Below are 18,738 nucleotides of genomic sequence, written 5' to 3'. Positions count from 1 at the left end.
TAGCCGCCATTTTGTCCAAGATGGCCCAAGTACTTGCTGCCATTTTGCCAAAGGTGGCTGCGGTACGTGCTACCATTCTGGCCGTGTGTAAATATGCACGCATATATATCATATAAATATAAATATGATACATTTCTAAAAAGACAAGTTATTGTTGTGGTCCTGTTCTAAATATAAAGACTGCCAGGTTGGGAATCACCCTGGGGTGACTGAGTGCACTCTGGGAGCACTCTGAAGTGACTGGATGCAAACTGGGAATCCTGGGTGCAAACTGGGACCACTCTGAGCTGACTGGATTCACTCTGGGATACTGCGTGTAATCCGGGATCACTCTGGGGTGACTGGGTGCATGCTGGGATCCCTCGGTGCACTCTGGAATCACTCTGTGGTGACGAGGTGCACTCTGGGGTCACTGAGGGATCACTGTCGACACTCTGCATGGTAATTTCCGCCGTTTTGTCCAAGATGGCAGCGTAGTTGTCGCCATTTTATCCAAGATGGGTGCCGCACTGGCCGCCATTTTGTCCAAGATGGACACCGGACTTGTGCTCATTTTGTCGAACATGGCCGCAATAGTTATCGCCATTATGTTCAAGATGACCGCCGTACTTGCAGCTTTTTTTCCAAGATGGCCGCCGTTATTACCGCCAATTTGATCAGGAAGGCCGCTGGACAAACCCGCGTTTTGTCCAAGATGGCTGCCGTACTTGCAGTCATGCGGGCCGTGTGCAAATACACATCTATATGTTATCAATACAAATTGTTGTTGTTGTTGTAGTTGTTGCGGTGGTGGTCTAAATATAAAGACTGCCACTCTGGGATCCCTCTCGGGTGCCCATTGCCTCCCCGAGAGGGGACCGCCCGAGGAATCCTCCAGAGGGGGCCGACGGAGGCCTCCCCCAGAGGGGACCGACCATGGCCTCCTCCAGAGGCTGCGCCCAAACAGGGTCCACGTGAGTTTGGTCTGTTTATTGCCTTGGGTTTAATTTCCTCTCTGGGCCCTGGTTTTGGGGCCTCGGTTTAACATGTTCCTGTTCGATTGTGACCGATGTCTAGAAGTGAATGATGCCAAATATTGCTCCCTGAACTGGCTGACATGACCGAGTTCAGATTGAATGAGTTCACCTCATCGACCATTAATTCGGATCCCCACAAGCTACTGAGTGACTGTATCAACAGTTTCTTGCCAAATCTTCAAAGAAGAAGAAGTCAGACAGCAAATCATGCACAAGAATGGTTTATTGAATTGGAATTCATAATTATCTTTATTTAAACATTGAATATAACAATAATAATTACATATAAACAGTTGTATACAGGGTCACCAAGCAATTTAAACACATAATTAATATGCAGATACTGAAAACAACGAATAACCGATTGTAAAAGCAGCTGAGAGTATCACCGTCATTCAGCATTAGCTGGAACACTGATTATCACATTATAGTTTAGATCAGTGTCTGACACGACTGCAGATTGGTAAGATTAATTTCGGATTAACCATTCAGATATCTGACAATTCAATCCCATGAGATCGCCAGTCCACGGAGTAAATTAGAGAATAAATTCATCTTGGGCGTTAGAGCAAAACAGGCGAAAGCGAATAAGCAGCTCGTTTTCCACTCTGACTGATTTTATTTTCGATTGAATGTTGCTTTCACCGAAGAGATGTTAAACCAGGGCCTACTCTGTCTGTTTCAGAGGACGGAACAGATCCAGCAGCAATAACACAAGAAAAGATAGGGAGTCCCTGGTGTTCCGATGAACATTGATCCAACAGTGACCCAGTGTCCAACTGCAGCCCAGACTGAGCCCCACCCTGGGCCCTTCCTGTCTGTACATTGACCCAGTGTCCCACTGCAGCCCAGACTGAGCCCCACCCTGGGCCCTTCCTGTCTGTACATTGACCCAGTGTCCCCCTGCAGCCCAGACTGAGCCCCACCCTTGGCCCTTCCTGTCTGTACATTGACGCAGTGTCCCACTGCAGCCCAGACTGAGCCCCACCCTGGGCCCTTCCTGTCTGTACATTGACTCAGTTTCCCACTGCAGCCCAGACTGAGCCGCACACTGGGCCCTTCCTCTCTGTACATTGACCCAGTGCCCCATTGGGGACCATCCAGCCCCGGATATCCGGCAGAATCAGCGCTGTGGGACCGGGTGACTGAGTCTCGTGACCCTGTCGCTGGGCCTCTGACGTCACAATGGGAGATGACGCTCGCTCAGCTCGAGCTGGAAACCGTTAAAGGGCCGTTCGGATTTAAACCTGGAGCGCGGCCGGTTAAAGGGGAGGGACAGAGAATCGGCCAAAAATGTTCATATCATGAGACCAGGAATGGTTATCAATTGAAATGTTCATATAATGAGACCAGGAATGGTAATAAATTGAAATGTTCATATAATGAGACCAGGAATTGTTATAAATTGAAATTTTCACACTCCCACGATCAGTCTTTGTCTTGTGCCCTGCAGTGACTTCATTTGATTCTTTCCATTCTGACTGAACCGATTCCTCCAAAGCCTGAAATGGATTAAAGATTAAACAGAAAGTAAAATGTTTAACAACAGTGTAAATAACAGGGAGACTGTGGTTAATATTTCAATAATAAATACAAACAAATATTACCCATAAAAGGGACTGAATCCCATTGATATTTTATTTATTACATTAAACATTAACACAAACACTCACCCGATCCACTCCAGACTCCTGCAGGTCTGTATGAGGGAGCGGAGAGCGGGCGCAGATCGGTCTGTGAAGGAGTTTGATCCCAGGTTCAGATCCGTCAGTGACCGATTTGCACTGAGAGCGGAGACTAGATCATCGGTGCAAGAATCTGTGAGACCGACATTATACAGACTGGGGATCGGAGGGAGAGAAATAACAAGAATCAGAGTAAATTCCCAGTGTTTATTAATAACACGATTACTGATACTAATAATAATGTACAGTATTTATTAATAACGCTATTACTGATACTGATAATAATGTACTTTATTAGTAACACTATTGCTGATACTAATAATAATCTACTGTGTTAGACATCCAGTTATTATATACACAAACTCACACAGTCTGGTACTTACCGCAGTTCCTGTATTTTACAGTCCGGGTTCCTCAGAGCCGCAGACAGTAGTTTCACTCCTGAATCTCCCAGTTTATTATTACCCAGGTGCAGAACCGTCAGTGACAGGTTTGTACTCAGAGCGGAGACGAGATCCTCCGTACAAGAAGCTGTGAGATCGTTATCCCACAACCTGGAGATCAGAGAGAGAGGAGAGAGACAGAGACGAGCAGGGATAACAGGAATCAGAGAACATTCCCAGTATTTATTTGTATTATTATTACTTATACTGACATTAATGCACCGTTTTCAGCATCCAGTTATTATAAACACAATCTCGCACAGTTTTATACTCACTCCAGTTCCTGTATTTTACAGTTCGGATTCCTCAGAGCCGGTGACAGCAGTTTCACTCCTGAATCTCCCAGTTTATTATTACCCAGGTTCAGACCCGTCAGTGACCGGTTTGCACTGAGAGCGGAGGAGAGATCCTTGGTACATGAATTTGTGAGATCGTTATCCCATAACCTGGAGATCAGAGTGAATTCCCAGTATTTATTTGTATTATTATTATTTATACTGACACTAATGTACAGTGTTCGACATCCAGTTATTATAAATACAATCTCACACAGTTTGGTACTTACCGCAGTTCCTGTATTTTACAGTCCGGGTTCCTCAGAGCCGCAGACAACGGTTTCACTCCTGAATCTCCCAGTTTATTTCTCCCCAGTCTGAACACAAACAGACAAAGAGTGAGTAACAAACTGAACCACATTCCCGATCTGACAATATGTCTCTGATATTACAGGAAACACTGAAAAATCTTCAGGAAATTAATTCCCAGATTTCCCTGTCTCTGACAATGAATCTCACTCTAGCCAGGGAATGGATAGAGTGAGATTCAAGGACTGAATCAGGGACTGTCAGTAAATGTTTTTTCAAATAAACTGCTGTTTGTGTGAATCCTTTTAATGTACTTCAGTCCGGTCTCATTCCCTGCTGATCAGAATTACCCTCCTCGAGGTCAATGACTGGTCCCGTCATGTTTGGGGAAAATTGTCTGCTTTTCTCTGTTTTATCTGAACTGTTTGCTTCCCTTCATTAGGGAGCAAGAACAAAATCTGTAAATGTTCTACAATTGGGCTAACAGTTAGAGACAAATAAACAGTTACCTCAACACCTGGCATTTGTACAGTGCGGGTCCCAGCCGCTGGAGTCCTTCACAATGAATGGAGCAGTCCTCCAGATTGAGTTCTTTTATTGTATCACAGAGTCCAATGACATGAGACAGCACTGCACAGTCAATCGGGGTCAGTCGCAATCCACTAAATGTAAGTCTTTCCACAGATCCCACTGAGACCAGAGCCAGTGTTTCATCCTGAGACTCAAACAGGTAGTGGAATGTGTTCAGGAGGTCCCGTTTCGCAGTTTTACTATATGTCTTTCCAATCTGTCCTTCAACCTCCTTCTTCACCCATTCAATCACTCGGCAGATTGTTTGATGAAGAAATGGACCCAGAAACTCCACCAGGGGCTGAGCTGACTGTGAGGAGGAGAGACCAACAACAAAACGGAGAAATATCTCAAATCGCCCATCTTCCTTGCTGTGGGCTTCACGGAGGAGTTTCCGGATGTCCCCTGGATCTGGAGTCAGGAATTGTGCGAGTGCGGCTACAAACTCTTGGATGGTGAGGTGCGGGAATGTGTAAACCACACTCTGGGCAGAATCATCTCTCTCCAAAAGTTCCATCATGAACCCAGACAGGAACTGGGAAGGTTGCAGATTGTACTTGATCAAATCTCCATTTCTAAACACAATCTTCTTCTCGGAGACTCCAGTGAAGGCCATCTCACCGATCTTCAGTAACACATCACGGGGGGATTTAATCTCTCGGCCATCGTTTTTCAGAATGTTGTAAATATAGCAGGAATATAGTTGGGTGATGGTCTTGGGAACTCGCTGCTGTTTCCTGTCTCTTTGTATGAAGAAGGGACCCAGTGACAGACCGAGGATACAGCAGTGGAAAGGATTGAAACACATGGTGTACAGGATCTCGTTCTCCTCCACATGTTTGAAAACAGCTGCTGCCACCGCCTGATCTTCAAAAAACTTGTTGAAATATTCCTTCCGTTCCTCACCAACAAATCCCATGATTTCAGCCCAGATATTGATCTCAGCCTTTTCCAATAAATGTAATGCAGTGGGGCGGCTGGTCACTAGCACTGAACATCCTGGGAGCAGCTTGTGCTGTATTAAACTGTACACAATGTCAGACACTTCACACCAGTCTTCAGGATCTGTGCACATGTACTGAGGTTCTGTATTTCTCCGATTGTCAGCAAAATCGATACTGTCCTTGAATTCATCTAAACCATCAAATATAAACAGTAATCCCTCTGGGTGCTTCCAGAGATCTCTCAGAATATCCCCAAAGTAAGGATACAGATCCAATATCAGATTCCTCAGGTTTATTTTACAGTTAATTGCGTTCAAATCGCGGAATTTAAAACTGAAAACAAATTGAAAGTGTGGGTATATTTTCCCTGTGGCCCAGTCATAAACAATCTTTTGAACCAATGTTGTTTTTCCAATCCCCGCGACTCCGCTCACTGCTGCTGAACTCCCAGATTTGGATTTTCTCTGGGAAAAACTGCTCTGGAACAATTGGTCAGTTCGGATTTTTTCCAATTCTCTCCGGCGATGTTTCTCTCTCCACTCTTCATGGTCTCGGCCTTTTGCCAGCAGTTCATGTTCTGCAAGTGTCCGATCTCGAACAGTTGAAATGACGGTTACCTCAGTGTATAAATTGACCAACTGGAAAATCTTAACCTTCTCGTTTATTAGGATCGTGTTCACTCTCAATGTTTCAGTTTGGACCCGGAGTGTTTCCTTGTGTTTCTGTTGAACATCTTCAATGAGAACAGACAGAAAGTGGTTCTCAATGTTAGTTATATTAATATGAAAACAAATTCTCAATATCTCTTTAATATTCAGTTTCACAGCTTCAATCGAGGTGCGAGCAGGACATTTAACTCAGTTACTGAAAACCTCGTTTGAAAGTGAACAAGGGCTGAGAGAAGTTTCAAATCCTCACTTGATTGTAATATTTAGTGAACATGGAGATTTCTTTGAAGGTGTTATTTCCCTCTGATGGTTCATACCATCAGCCCTGACATGCACTATAGACGTCTCGTTTCAAATCCACGCATTATCCTCGTTATGTGACAGTAGAAGTTCTCGTGAATCAATCTATGAAATTGTCAGTGGTGCTGACCTTCTGCGGAAATGGGAAATAGGGTATTGGGTATCAATGGGAGAGGGACAGACGTGAATGGACAGACTCCCACTGTTATTGTATCTGACCTCTGGCAGGTTATCTGGGATATTGTGGGCATTGGGAGAGGGACAGTCTGTGAATGGACAGAAGTTCCACTGTTTAACCTATGTGTGAGGGCAGCTTTTAGAAACTGGACTCGGGTTGGCCATCTGGAATATTTTCTGAACTTCTATCGTCACCTGAGCACAAGTAATGATTACAGCAATTCTGAAGGTACAGAGGGGAATCAGAAAGATGATTTCAGGTATTCGAGTTTGGGTTGAGGTTAGGGTGAGGAGGTTTGATGTATTTCGTTTGGACAAGGGACTTCGGTATTGGAAAGTTTCAATCGAATTCCCAACATTAGTGCAGGAAACAGGCTCACAATCACCAAAATAATTAATAACGGAGAAAATTGAAAGTCAGAAATAAGAATGGAAATTAGAGTAATTTTCTCACCCAATGTGGTGGGGTTCGGGGGACCCAGGTACCAAGGAAAGACACTAAAAGGGCAGTGTAAGTGGGGTCAAGACATAATTGAACGTGTTTCTGTGGATACACTGAGAGGAGTGGTAGGTGGGGTCATCTCTCGAACAGGGACAGGCTTATTTGCGCAAAATGGCCTTTTCCTGTCCCTCATCATTCTCCTGTTATATTGTGTTTCAGAAATTGTGAACAATTTTTCACCATTTTACATCTAGATTGAATGTGTTCTTAAAACAGTCCTGTCATATCACCGATTAGAATTAGGATTAGAACTGCTGCCCGCATCACTCAGAGTAATGTTCGAGCAGAAAACACTCACAGTTCATATCAACTGTTCTCCCAATAATGATACGCCGTTGTTTCATTTTGGTCTGAATTTCCTCTAATGCAGGTTTGGGAAATTAAAATATATTTCCATCAGTCATTCCATTGGCTCCACAGAGACCCTGAGTTAAAGGACTATTCTCTGAGTAGAATAAGTTCTCTCTTCCACTGCCACCAGTCATTCCCTTGGGTCTAAAATGACCCTGATTTAAAGGACTGTTCTTTTCGTGGAATAAGTTCTCTCTTTCACTGCCATCAGTCATTATATTGGGTCTAAAAAGACCCTGAGTTAAAGGGCTATTCTTGAATTGAATAAGTTCTCTCTTTCACTGCCATCAGTCATTATATTGGATCTAAAAAGACCCTGAGTTAAAGGGCTATTCTTGAATTGAATAAATTCTCTCTTTCACTGCCATCAGTCATTCCATTGGGTCTAAAAAGACCATGAGTTAAAGGACTGTTCTTTGAGTAGAATAAGTTCTCTCTTCCACTGCCATTAGGAAGCCAGTCCGTAACTCCAAATTACACTGAACATTGTCTTTCCCTCACATTAATCCACAGCACTGCTTTTTACTTGTGAGCACAGAACATCTGGGCAGCACTTAGCAGGTGTGTTTGGAGGCAGGAAGTGTCGGGATCCTACCAGTTGTGTATGGGGGTTCACAGCGTATCGGGATCCTGCCAGGTGTGTATGGGGGCTCACAGTGTATCAGGTTTCTGTCAGGTGCATATGGGGATTCAGAATACATCGAGAACCGGCCAGATCTGTACGGGGATTCACAATCGATCAGGTTCCTGCCAAGTGTGCATGGGAATTCACAGTTTATCAGGATCCTTCCACGTGTATATGGGAATTCACAGTGCATCAGGATCCTGCCAGGTGTTTAAGGGGATTCACAGCTAATCAGGAGCCTGCCAAGTGTGTATTAGGATTCAGAGTGAATCAGGATCCTGCCAGGTGTGTATTGGGATTCACAGTGTATCAGGATCCTGCCAGATGTGTAGGAGTATTCACAGTGTACGAGCATCCTGCCAGATGTGTATGTGGATTCACAGTGTATCAGGATCCTGCCAGTTGTGTATGAGGATTCACAGTGTATCAGGATCCTGCCATATGTCTATGGGGATTGACAGTGCATCAGGATTCTCCAATTTGTGTTTGGGGATTCACAATGTACCAGGCACCTGCCAGGTGTTTATGGGGATTCACAGTGTATCGGGATCCTGCCAGGTATGCATATGGATTCACAGTGTATCGGGATCCTTCCAGGTGTGTATGCGGATTCACAATGTATCAGGATCCTGCCATGTGTGCATGGGAATTCACAGTGATCGGTGAGCAGTGTTTTGGATTCACTTAAGTTTACGGAGGATGAAAGGAGCAAAGCCGGCTCGGAGAGTATTGGAAAAATCGAGTCTGCAGGTGATCAAAGCACGGAGGAGGGTTTCAGCAGCAGATGAGCTCAAGAAGGGATGGAGATGGCCGATGTTACTGAGTCCACATGATGCACTGCAGCAACTCGAAACGGCTTCTTCGACAGCTTCTTCCAATCCTGGAACCTTCACCACCAAGAAGGACAAGAGCAGCAGGCATATGGGAACAACACCACCTGGACGTTCCCATCCAAGTCACACACCATCCCGAATTGGAAATATATCGAGGTTCCTTCATCGTCGCTGGGTCAAAATCCTGGAACTCCCTTACAGCAGAGTGGGTGAACCTTCACCACACGGACTGCAGCGGTTTAAGAAGGCAGCTCACCACCAGCTTCTCAAGGGCAATTAGGAATGGGCAATCAATGCCGGACTCGCCAGCGACGCCCACATCTCATGAACGAATAAAAAAAATGTGGAAGTAGGCGGTCCTTGCGGTGGAGAGAATATCAGATCGGAAGCTCAGCTTGATGACACAGCCCGACTCCGCCGTACGGACCGACACCGCTGCACGCCCCGACAGATCGACATACCGCCCCCGACCGACCGACACCGCCCCACGCCCCGACCGACTGAAACACCACCCCCACCGACCGACAGCGCCCCACACCGGTAATACAACCTTTAGCTGATATGGAGAAGAACGGACAGTATTAATACACTACCTCACACAGATACGGTGTGATATTGACAATAATCATCCGCAGTTCCGGCCACGATGGTATGAATCCTCCCAAACACTCCCCCGCTCCATTACCCTCACTCTCGGTACTGCCCACTCCCTGCTCTGCAGCACCCACCTGCCACTTTCTCCGCCACCCTGGACTGCAGCCTCCGCTTCATCAAAGGGGAAATCGGCATTGCAGCCTGTAGTCGCCGGTCAGCGGCCTGGGCACGCTCTTCCGCAACCTGGAGTCGGCGCACCGCGGCCTGGGACCGCTCTTTCGCGGCCTCTGCTCGCTTTTCCGCGGCCTGGAGTCGCCGATCCGCCGCGGCATGGGTTCTCTCTTCCGCGGCCTGGGGTCGGCGCTCCGCTGCCTGGGCCCGCTCTTCCGCGGCCTGGGCCCGCTCCGCCACGGCCTGCAGTCGCCGCTCCGCGGCCTGGGCCCGCTCTTCAGCGGCCTCTGCTCGCTCTTCTGCGGCCTCTGCTCGCTCTTCCGCGGCATGGGCCGGCTGTTCCGCGGCCTGGAGTCGATGCTCCGCGGCCTGGGCCCGCTCTTCCGAGGCCTGGGCTCGCTCTTCCGCTGCCTGGGCCCGCTCTTCCGCCGCCTGGGCCCGCTCTTCCTCGGCCTGGGCCCGTTCTTCCGCGGCCTGGGCCCGCTCTTCCACCGCCATCACAACTCCCCGACCACTTGCCTCTCCGCCTCCCACTCCCTGAACAGGGGTTTAAATAACAGGAGCCACGTGACCCCCTCCGTGCAGGCAGTGAATCAGTGGGGCGGGACCGGGCTCCTGATTGTTGGACAGAGATGTCAATCAGATTGAACCTAATAGCTGGGACCGAAACTGAAACCTCCTGCAGCCTGACGAAAAAGCATCCCAGCTTTCGTACTGAAGACTTGTGCTCCAGAATTGGCTGCGTCTCTAGCCAAGCTGTTTCAGTACAGCTACAACACTGGCATCTACCCAACAATGTGGAAAATTGCCCAGTTATGTCCTGTCCACAAATAGCAGGACAAATCCAATCTGGCCAATTATCGCCCCATCAGTCCACTCTCAATCATCAGCAAAGTGATGGAAGGTATCGTCGACAGTCCCATCAAGCGGCAGTTACTCACCAATAAACTGCTCACCGATGCTCAGTTTGGGTTCCGCCAGAACCACTCGGCTCCAGACCTCATTACAGCCTTGGTCCAAAAATGGACAAAAGAGCTGAATTCCAGAGGTGAGGTGAGAGTGACTGCCCATGATATCAAGGCAGCATTTGACCAAGTGTGGCACCATGGAGCCCTCGTAAAATTGAAGTCAATGGGAATTAGGGGGAAAACTCTCCAGTGGCTGGAGTCATACCTAGCACAAAGGAAAATGGTATTGGTTGTTGGAGGCCAATCATCTCAGCCCCAGGGCATTGCTGCAGGAGTTCCTCAGGGCAGTGTCCTAGGCCCAACCATCTTCAGCTGCTTCATCAATGACCTTCCCTCCATCGTCAGGTCAGAAATGGGGATATTCGCTGATGATTGCAGAATCTTCAGTTCCATTCGCAACCCCTCAAATGATGAAGCAGTCCAAGCCCGCATGCAGCAAGACATGGACAACATCCAGACTTGGGCTGATAAATGGCAAGTAACATTCGCGCTGGACAAGTGCCAGGCCATGACCATCTCGAACAAGAGACAGTCTGACCACCTCCACTTGACATTCAATGGCATTACCATCACCGAATCCCCCACCATCAACATCCTGGGGGTCACCATTGACCAGAAAATTAGCTGGACCAGCCATATAAACACTGTGGCTACAAGAGCAGGTCAGAGGCTGGGTATTCTGCGGCGAGTGACTCACCTCCTCACTCCACAAAGCATTCACAAAGAGGTTGATCCTCTCCAGGGGATGATGGCAGTGGATTGAGAGGATGGCGGTGGATGTGGACCAGTTGATCTTCTCCAGGGGGAGGAAGGCGATGGATTGAGATGATGGCGGTGGATGCGGACCAGTTGATCTTCTCCAAGGGTGATGGATTGAGATGATGGCGGTGGATTGGGACCGGTTGATCTTCTCCTGGACTCTCCCATCAGTCAGCTCGCGGCCCCGCCGCTCGACACACGTCACACGCACGCTGTGTCGGTTTAACTGCCACGCAACTTTAAAATTAGCAGCCACATGACCCGAGCCGACGTCCCCAACTCGAGGTCAATCAATCAAACGCGGGGCGGGTGCTGAGCCCCGATTGGTGAGCAGGGATGTCAATCAGCTACTTCTGATTGTATTTCCGGTCATTCACTTCTTTCTGGGCAAAAACACCAAAGGAAAAGCGGCCCCACCGTGACGAATAAAAGAATTGAAGGATAGGATTAGATCGAAAGAGGAGTGAGATAAAGTGAGCAGAAAAAGCAGGAAGCCTGAGGATTGGGAGCAGTTTAGAATTCAGCAAAAAGGAGCAAGAGATTGATTGAGAGGAAAACCAGAGTATGAGAGTAAAGGTAGAAGGAAGATAAAAGCGGACTGGAAAAGATTCTACAAGTATGTAAAAAGAAAAAGATTAGGAAGACAAGTGTGGGTCCCTGACGTTCAGAAAGGGGAGAATTTATTGTGGGGAACGAGGACTGACTGGGTTCAAGGGCAGCTGTCTGTGTCCCACCTGACGTGGAGCGTTAAATCAGGACACTCGAGAAATGCTCGATCCCAGAGCAAACCGATGGTGTATTGATGTAAAGGGGCATCCTCGCTCACACTCACTGATATACAGGGGCATCCTCGCTCACACTCACCGATATACAGGGGCATCCTCGCTCACACTCACCGATATACAGGGGCATCCTCGCTCACACTCACCGATACACAGGGGCATCCTCGTCACACTCACTGATATGAACGGACATCCTCGCTCACACTGACTGATATAAAGGGGCATCCTCGCTCACATTCACTGATATAGAGGGGCATCCGCGCTCACACTCACTGATATAAAGGGGCATCCTCGCTCACACTCAATGATATACAGGGGCTTTCTCTCTCACACTCACTGATACACAGGGGCATCCTCGCTCACACTCACTGATATACAGGGGCATCCTCGCTCCCACTCAATGATATACAGGGGCTTTCTCTCTCACACTCACTGATATACAGGGGCATCCTCGCTCCCACTCACTGATATAAAGGGGCATCCTCGCTCACACTCACTGATAGACAGGGGCATCCTCGCTCACACTCACTGATAGACAGGGGCATCCTCGCTCACACTCAGTGATATACAGGGGCATCCTCGCTCAATCTCACTCTCACTCACTCATATATAGGGGCATCCTCGCTCCCACTCATTGATATACAGGGGCATCCTCACTCACACTCACTGATATACAGGGGCATCCTCGCTCCAACTCAATGATATACAGGGGCTTTCTTCTCACACTCACTGATATACAGGGGCATCCTCGCTCACACTCACTGATATACAGGGGCATCCGCGCTCACACTCACTGATATACAGGGGCATCCTCGCTCCCACTCACTGATATAAAGGGGCATCCTCGCTCACACTCACTGATAGACAGGGGCATCCTCGCTCACACTCACTGATATACAGGGGCATCCTCGCTCAATCTCACTCTCACTCACTCATATACAGGGGCATTCTCGCTCACACTCACTGATTTCAAGGGGCAATCTCGCTCACACTCTGATATAAAGGGGCATCCTCGCTCAAACTCACTGATATAAAGGTACATCCTCACTCGCAATGGCGGGGGGGGGGGGGGTGGAGCGGGTTGTGGGTTGGTGGGGGGTGTGGTGGGGGGGGAGGTGGGGGGAGGTGGGAGGGTGGTGGTGGTAGATTGGGGGGAATATTGTGTGAGTGGTTAGAACCTCTTAAAGGCAGACTGCACTTCTTAAAGGCAGGCTGCACCTCACAAAGTCAAGCATTTGATTCAGATACAAATATCCGGGGTCATGTCTTCTCTTAATTAAAAAGGCTAATAGAATGTCGGCCTTTATTTCAAGAGGGTTGGAATCTTAAGGGGTGGAAGTTATGTTCCAGCTGTACAGAGCTCTGGTTGGACCCCATCTGGAGGACTGCATTCAGTTCTGGGCACTGCACCTCAGGAAGGATATATTGCCCTTGGAAGGGGTACAGCGCAGATTTACCAGTATTATATCGGGGCTTAAAGGGTTAAATTATGAGGACAGGTTGATTAGACGAGACTTGTATTTCCCTGAATATAGAAGATTAAGGGGCGATCTAATTGAGGTGTTTTAAGATGATTAAAGGAGTTGATAGGGTAGATAGAGAGAAACTCCTTCCTCTGGTGGGGGAGTCCAGCACAAGGGGGACATAACCTTAAAATTGGAGCTAGGCCGTTCAGGGTTCATGTCTGGAAGCACTTCTTCACACATAGGGTAGTGGAAACCTGGAACTCTCTCACACAAAAGTAAATTGAGGCTCGGTGTCAATACGAAATTTCAAAATTGAGATTGATAAATTTTTGTTAGGTTATCGTATTCAGGATTCTGGAACCAAGGCGGCAGATGGAGTTAAGATACAGATCAGCCATGATCTGAATGAGTGGTGGAACAGGCTCAAGGAGCTTATTGACCTCCTATTGCTCCAATGCAATAGGCTCGAGGGTCTGAATGGCCTCCACCTGTTGCTATGTAACAGGATCGTGTGGCTGAATAGCCTCCTCCAGCTCATGTACAACAGTTATGAGGGGCTGAATAGCCTCCTCCTGTTCCTACTTAACAGGCTTCAGAGGCGAAATCTCCTCCAGTTCCTGTGTGACAGGCTGGAGAGCCTGAGTGGCTTCGTTCTGTTCCTGTGTAATGGGGTCGAGGAGCTGAATGGACTTCAGTTCCCATGTAAAAAGCTCGAGGGGCTGAATGGCCTCCTCCTTTTGCTATCTGAAAAGCTTGAAGCGTTGAGTGGCCTCAAGTTCCTGTATAACAGGCTCGAGGAGCTGAATGGCTTTCAGTTCCTGTATAACAGACTTATGGGGCTGAATGGCCTCCCTCTGATACAATCTAACAAGCTTGTGGGGCTGATTGGCCTCCTCTTCCTGAGTAACAGGCTCGAGGGTTAGAATGGCCTCCTCTTGTTGCTATCTGACAATCTTGAGGTGCAGGTTCGCCTCCTGTTCGTGTGTAACAGGCTCGAAGGGCTAAATGGCCTTGTCCTATTTCAGTGTCATAGGCTTGAGAGGCTGCATGACCTCCAGTTCCTGTATAACAGGCTCCAAGGGCTGAAAAGATTCATCCTGTTCCTATCTAACAGGCTTGATGGGCTGATTGGCCTCCTGTTACAGTGTAACAGCATCAAGGGGTTGAATGACCTCCTCCTGTTACTGTGTAACAGGCTCGAAGGGCTCAATGGCCTCCTGCTGTTCCTGTCTAACAGCCTTGACGTCTTGCCGCCATTTTATCGAAGATGATCACCTTACTTGCCGCCATTTTGTCCAATATGACCGCCGTACTTGCGGCCATTTTATCCAAGGTGGACGCCGTACATGCCGTCATTTTTCCATAGATGGCTGCCGTACTTGCCGCCATTTTGTTTAAGGTGGCCGCCTTACTTGCTGCCATTTTGTCCAGATGGCCTCCATGCTGGCCGCCGTTTTTTTCATGATGGCTGCCGTACTTGCCATCATGTTGGCCGTGTGTTAACATACATATCAAAAATATATTATACACATCTTATAAATACAAGTGGTTTTAGTTGTAGTTGTTGTGGTGGTGCTCTAAATATAAAGACTGCCACTCTGGGATCACTCTGGTGGAACTGGTTGCACTCTGGGATAACTGGGAGCATTCTGGGATCCCTGGTGCACTCTGGGATCAATCTGAGGTGACTGGGTGCAGTCTGGGATCACTCTGTGGTGACTAGGTGAACTCTTGGATCACTGTCTGTTCACTGGAACATTCTGGGATCACTGTCGTATCACTGTCGACACTCTGCATTGTAATTTCCCCCATTTTGTCCAAGATTGCTGCGTACCTGCCGCCATTTTGTCCAAGATGTCTGCCGCACTTGCCGCCATTTTGGCCAAGATGGCGGTCGTACTTGCCGCCATTTTGTTAAAGATGGACGACATATTTGCCTCCAGTTTTTCCACGATGACTGCCATACTTGCAGTGATTATTTCCAAAATGGACGTCGTTCAATCCGCCATTTTGTCCAAGATGGCTGTCATACGTGCAGCAATTTTTACCAAGATGGCCGCCGAACATGCTGCCGTTTTGTCCAAGATGGCTGCTGTACTTGACGCCATTTTATCCCAGAGGTCCGCCGTACTTGGTGCCACTCTGGTGTCACTGTGGGGTGACTGGGTGCATTCTGGGATCACTGGGTGTATCTGGGATCACTCTCGAGTGACTGGATGAATTTTGGGATCAATCTGATGTGCCAGGGTTCACTCTGGGATACTACGAGTACTCTGGGATCACTTTTGGATGACCTGCTGCGCTCTTGGATACCTGGGTGAACTCTGGGATGAGCCTCTGGTGACTAGGTGTAATCTGGGGTCACTGTGGGTTCACTGAGACGTTCTGAGGTGACTGTCATATCACTGTCGACAAACTACGTGGTAATTGCCGCCATTTTGTCCAAGATGGCTGTGTACTTGCCGTTATTTTGTTCAAGATGACCGCTGTACTTGGCGCCATTTTGTCCAAAATGGTTGCCATATTTATGGCCATTTTGTCCAAAATGGCTGCCATATTTGTGGCGATTTTTCTAAGATGGCCACTGAACTTGCGGTTATTTTGTCCCTGATTTCTGCGTACTTGCCGCCATTTTGTCCAAGATGTCTGCCGTACTTGCCGACATTTTGGCCAAGCTGGCGGTCGTACTTGCCGCCATTTTGTCAAACATAGCCGACATATTTGCCTTCAGTTTTTCCACGATGGCTGCCATACTTGCGGTGATTATTTCCAAAATGGCCGTCGTTCCTGCCGCCATTTTGATCAAGATGGCCGCCTTCTTTGCGGCCATTTTGTCCAAGATGGCTGCCATAACTGCAGCAATTTTTCCAAGAAGGCCGTTACCAAGATGGCCGCCGAACATGCGGCCGTTTTGTCCAAGATGGCTGCTGTACTTGACGCTATTTTATCCCAGAGGTCCGCCGTACTTGGTGCCACTCTGTTATCACTGTGGAGTGACTGGGTGCATTCTGGGATCCGTGGGTGTACTCTGGGATCACTCTGGAGTAACTGGTGATTTTGGGATCAATCTGATGTGACAGCGTTCATTCTGGGATACCACGATTATTCTGGGATCAGTTTTGGATGACTGAGTGCGCTCTTGGATCCCTGGGTGAACTCGGGGATCAGTCTGTGGTGACTCGGTGTAATCTAGGGTCATTGTGCGTTCACTGAGACGTTCTGGGGTGACTGTCATATCACTGTCGACACGCTGCGTGGTAATTTGTGCCATTTTGTCCAAGATGGCTATGTACTTGCCGCTATTTTGTTCAAGATGACCGCTGTATTTGGCGCCATTTTCTCCAAGCTGGTTGCCATACTTTCGGCCATTTTGTCCAAGATGGATACAATACTTGTCGCCATTTTGTCCTAAATGACTGCCATACTTGTGGCGATTTTTTCTAAGATGGCCACTGAACTTTCGGTCATTTTGTCCCAGAGAGCCAGCGTACTTGCAGCCACTCTTGGATCACTACTGCACAGTGGGATCACTCTGGGGTGACTGGGTGCATTCTGATATCCCTGAATGCACTCTGGGATCATTCTGGGTTGACTGAGTGCCTTCTGTGATCACTGGGTGCGACTTTTGTTTAACTCTGGGCTCACTGGGACATTCTGGGGTCAGTGTGAGATCACTGGGCACCCTCTGGGCGGTACTTGCCATCATTTCGTCCAAGTTAGCTGCCGTACACGCCGCCATTTTTTCCATGATTTCTGCCGTACCTGCGGCTATTTTGTCCAAGCAGGCTGCTGCACTTGCCACCATCTTTTCAAGATGGCCGCCGTACATGTGGCCATTTTGGCCAAGATGGCAGTGCTATTTGCCGACATTTTGTACAACATGGCTGCCATACTTACGGCCATTTTATCCAAGAATGACGTTGTACTTGCCGCTATTTTTGTCCAGTGTTGCAGCATAACATTCCGCCATTTTGTCCATGATTGCCGCCATTTATGCCACCATTTTGTCCATGATCGTCGCTGTACTTGACGCCATCTTGTCTAAGATGGCTACTGTACATGCCTCCATGCTGGCCGTGTGTATACTCTGCGATCACTCTGGGGTGACTGGGTTCACTCTGTGATCCCTGAGTGCACTCTGGGATCACTCTGGGTTGACTGTGTGTACTCTGGCATCCCTGGGTATCCCCTGGAATCACTTGGTGCGACTCTGCGCTAACTCCTGGGTCACTTGGACATTGTGGGATCACTGTGGGATCACTGGGGCAGTCTGTGCGATACTTTCCGCCATTTTGTTGGAGGTGGCTTCGTATTTGCCTCCATTTTGTCCAGGATGGCTGCTGTACTTGCCGCCATTTTGTCCATGATGGCCGTCGTATTACCGCCATTTTGTCCAAAATGGCCGTCATATTTGTGGCAACTTTTTCTACGATGGCCGTCGTACTTGCCGCCATATTGTCCCAGAGAGCCGCCGTACTTGCCGCCATTCTGTGTTCAATCTGGGATCACTCGAGGGTGACTGGGCTCTCTCTGGGATCAATCTGGGGTGACTGGGTGCTCTCTGGGATCACTCTGTTGTGACTGGGTGCTCTCTGGGTTCCCTGGATGCAATCTGGGATCACTGAGCAGTGACTGGTTGCATTCTGTAATCCCTGAGTGCTCTCTCTGATCACTCTGGGATCCCTGGGACATTCTGCTATCAGTCTGGAATTACTGGGTGGGACTCTAGTTTAACTCGGGGTTTACTGGGACATTCTGGGGTCACTGTGGTATCACTGTGGGCACTCTGCGGGGTATTTGCCGCCATTTCGACCAAGATGGCTGCCGTACTCGCCGCCATTTTTCGAAGATTTCTGCCGTATTTGGGCCATTTTGTCCAAGAAGGCCGCTGCACTTGCCGCCATTTTGTCCCAGATGGCTGCCGTGCTTGCCGCCATTTTTTCCACGATGGCAGCATTACCTCCCACCATTTTTACCAAGATAACCGCTATACTTACGGCCATTTTATCCAACAAGGACGCCGGACTTGTTGCCATTTTGTCCAAGCTGGCTTCCATACATATCACCATTTTGCCAAGATGTTCGCCGTAGTTGCGGTCATTTTGTCCATGATGGCCGTCGTAGTTTCCGCTATTTTGTCCAAGGCGGTAGATGTACTTGATGCCATCTTGTCTAAGATGGCTGCCGTACTTGCCGCCATGCTGGCCGTGTGTAATTCTCTGGGATCACTCGGGGTGAGTGGGTGCACTCTGTGATCCCTGGGTGCACTCTGGGATCTTTTAGGGTTGACTGCTTTCACT

The 18,738-nt window shown here is 48.3% G+C and overlaps 1 protein-coding gene across 1 annotated transcript in view; it reads right to left on the bottom strand.

Annotated features, from left to right (window-relative positions):
- Nucleotides 1-1,221: 1,221 nt before the first annotated feature.
- Nucleotides 1,222-18,738, bottom strand: part of LOC137317688 (uncharacterized) — a 56,843-nt gene continuing 39,326 nt past the window's right edge. Inside the window, 14 exon segments of the mRNA XM_067980858.1 lie at nt 1,222-2,518; nt 2,690-2,857; nt 3,085-3,255; nt 3,420-3,590; nt 3,710-3,796; nt 4,238-5,975; nt 9,427-10,000; nt 11,129-11,416; nt 14,690-14,970; nt 15,273-15,395; nt 16,061-16,291; nt 17,135-17,294; nt 17,720-17,926; nt 18,229-18,639. Of these exon segments, the coding sequence (XP_067836959.1) occupies nt 2,431-2,518; nt 2,690-2,857; nt 3,085-3,255; nt 3,420-3,590; nt 3,710-3,796; nt 4,238-5,975; nt 9,427-10,000; nt 11,129-11,416; nt 14,690-14,970; nt 15,273-15,395; nt 16,061-16,291; nt 17,135-17,294; nt 17,720-17,926; nt 18,229-18,639 (4,698 nt within the window). The 3' untranslated portion in view covers nt 1,222-2,430.

The sequence above is a fragment of the Heptranchias perlo genome, unplaced genomic scaffold (genome assembly GCF_035084215.1).
Source record: "Heptranchias perlo isolate sHepPer1 unplaced genomic scaffold, sHepPer1.hap1 HAP1_SCAFFOLD_63, whole genome shotgun sequence".
NCBI lineage: Eukaryota > Metazoa > Chordata > Chondrichthyes > Hexanchiformes > Hexanchidae > Heptranchias > Heptranchias perlo.
The sequence above is the reverse complement of the archived record's forward strand: the minus strand, read 5'-3'. Positions and strand labels throughout refer to the sequence as shown.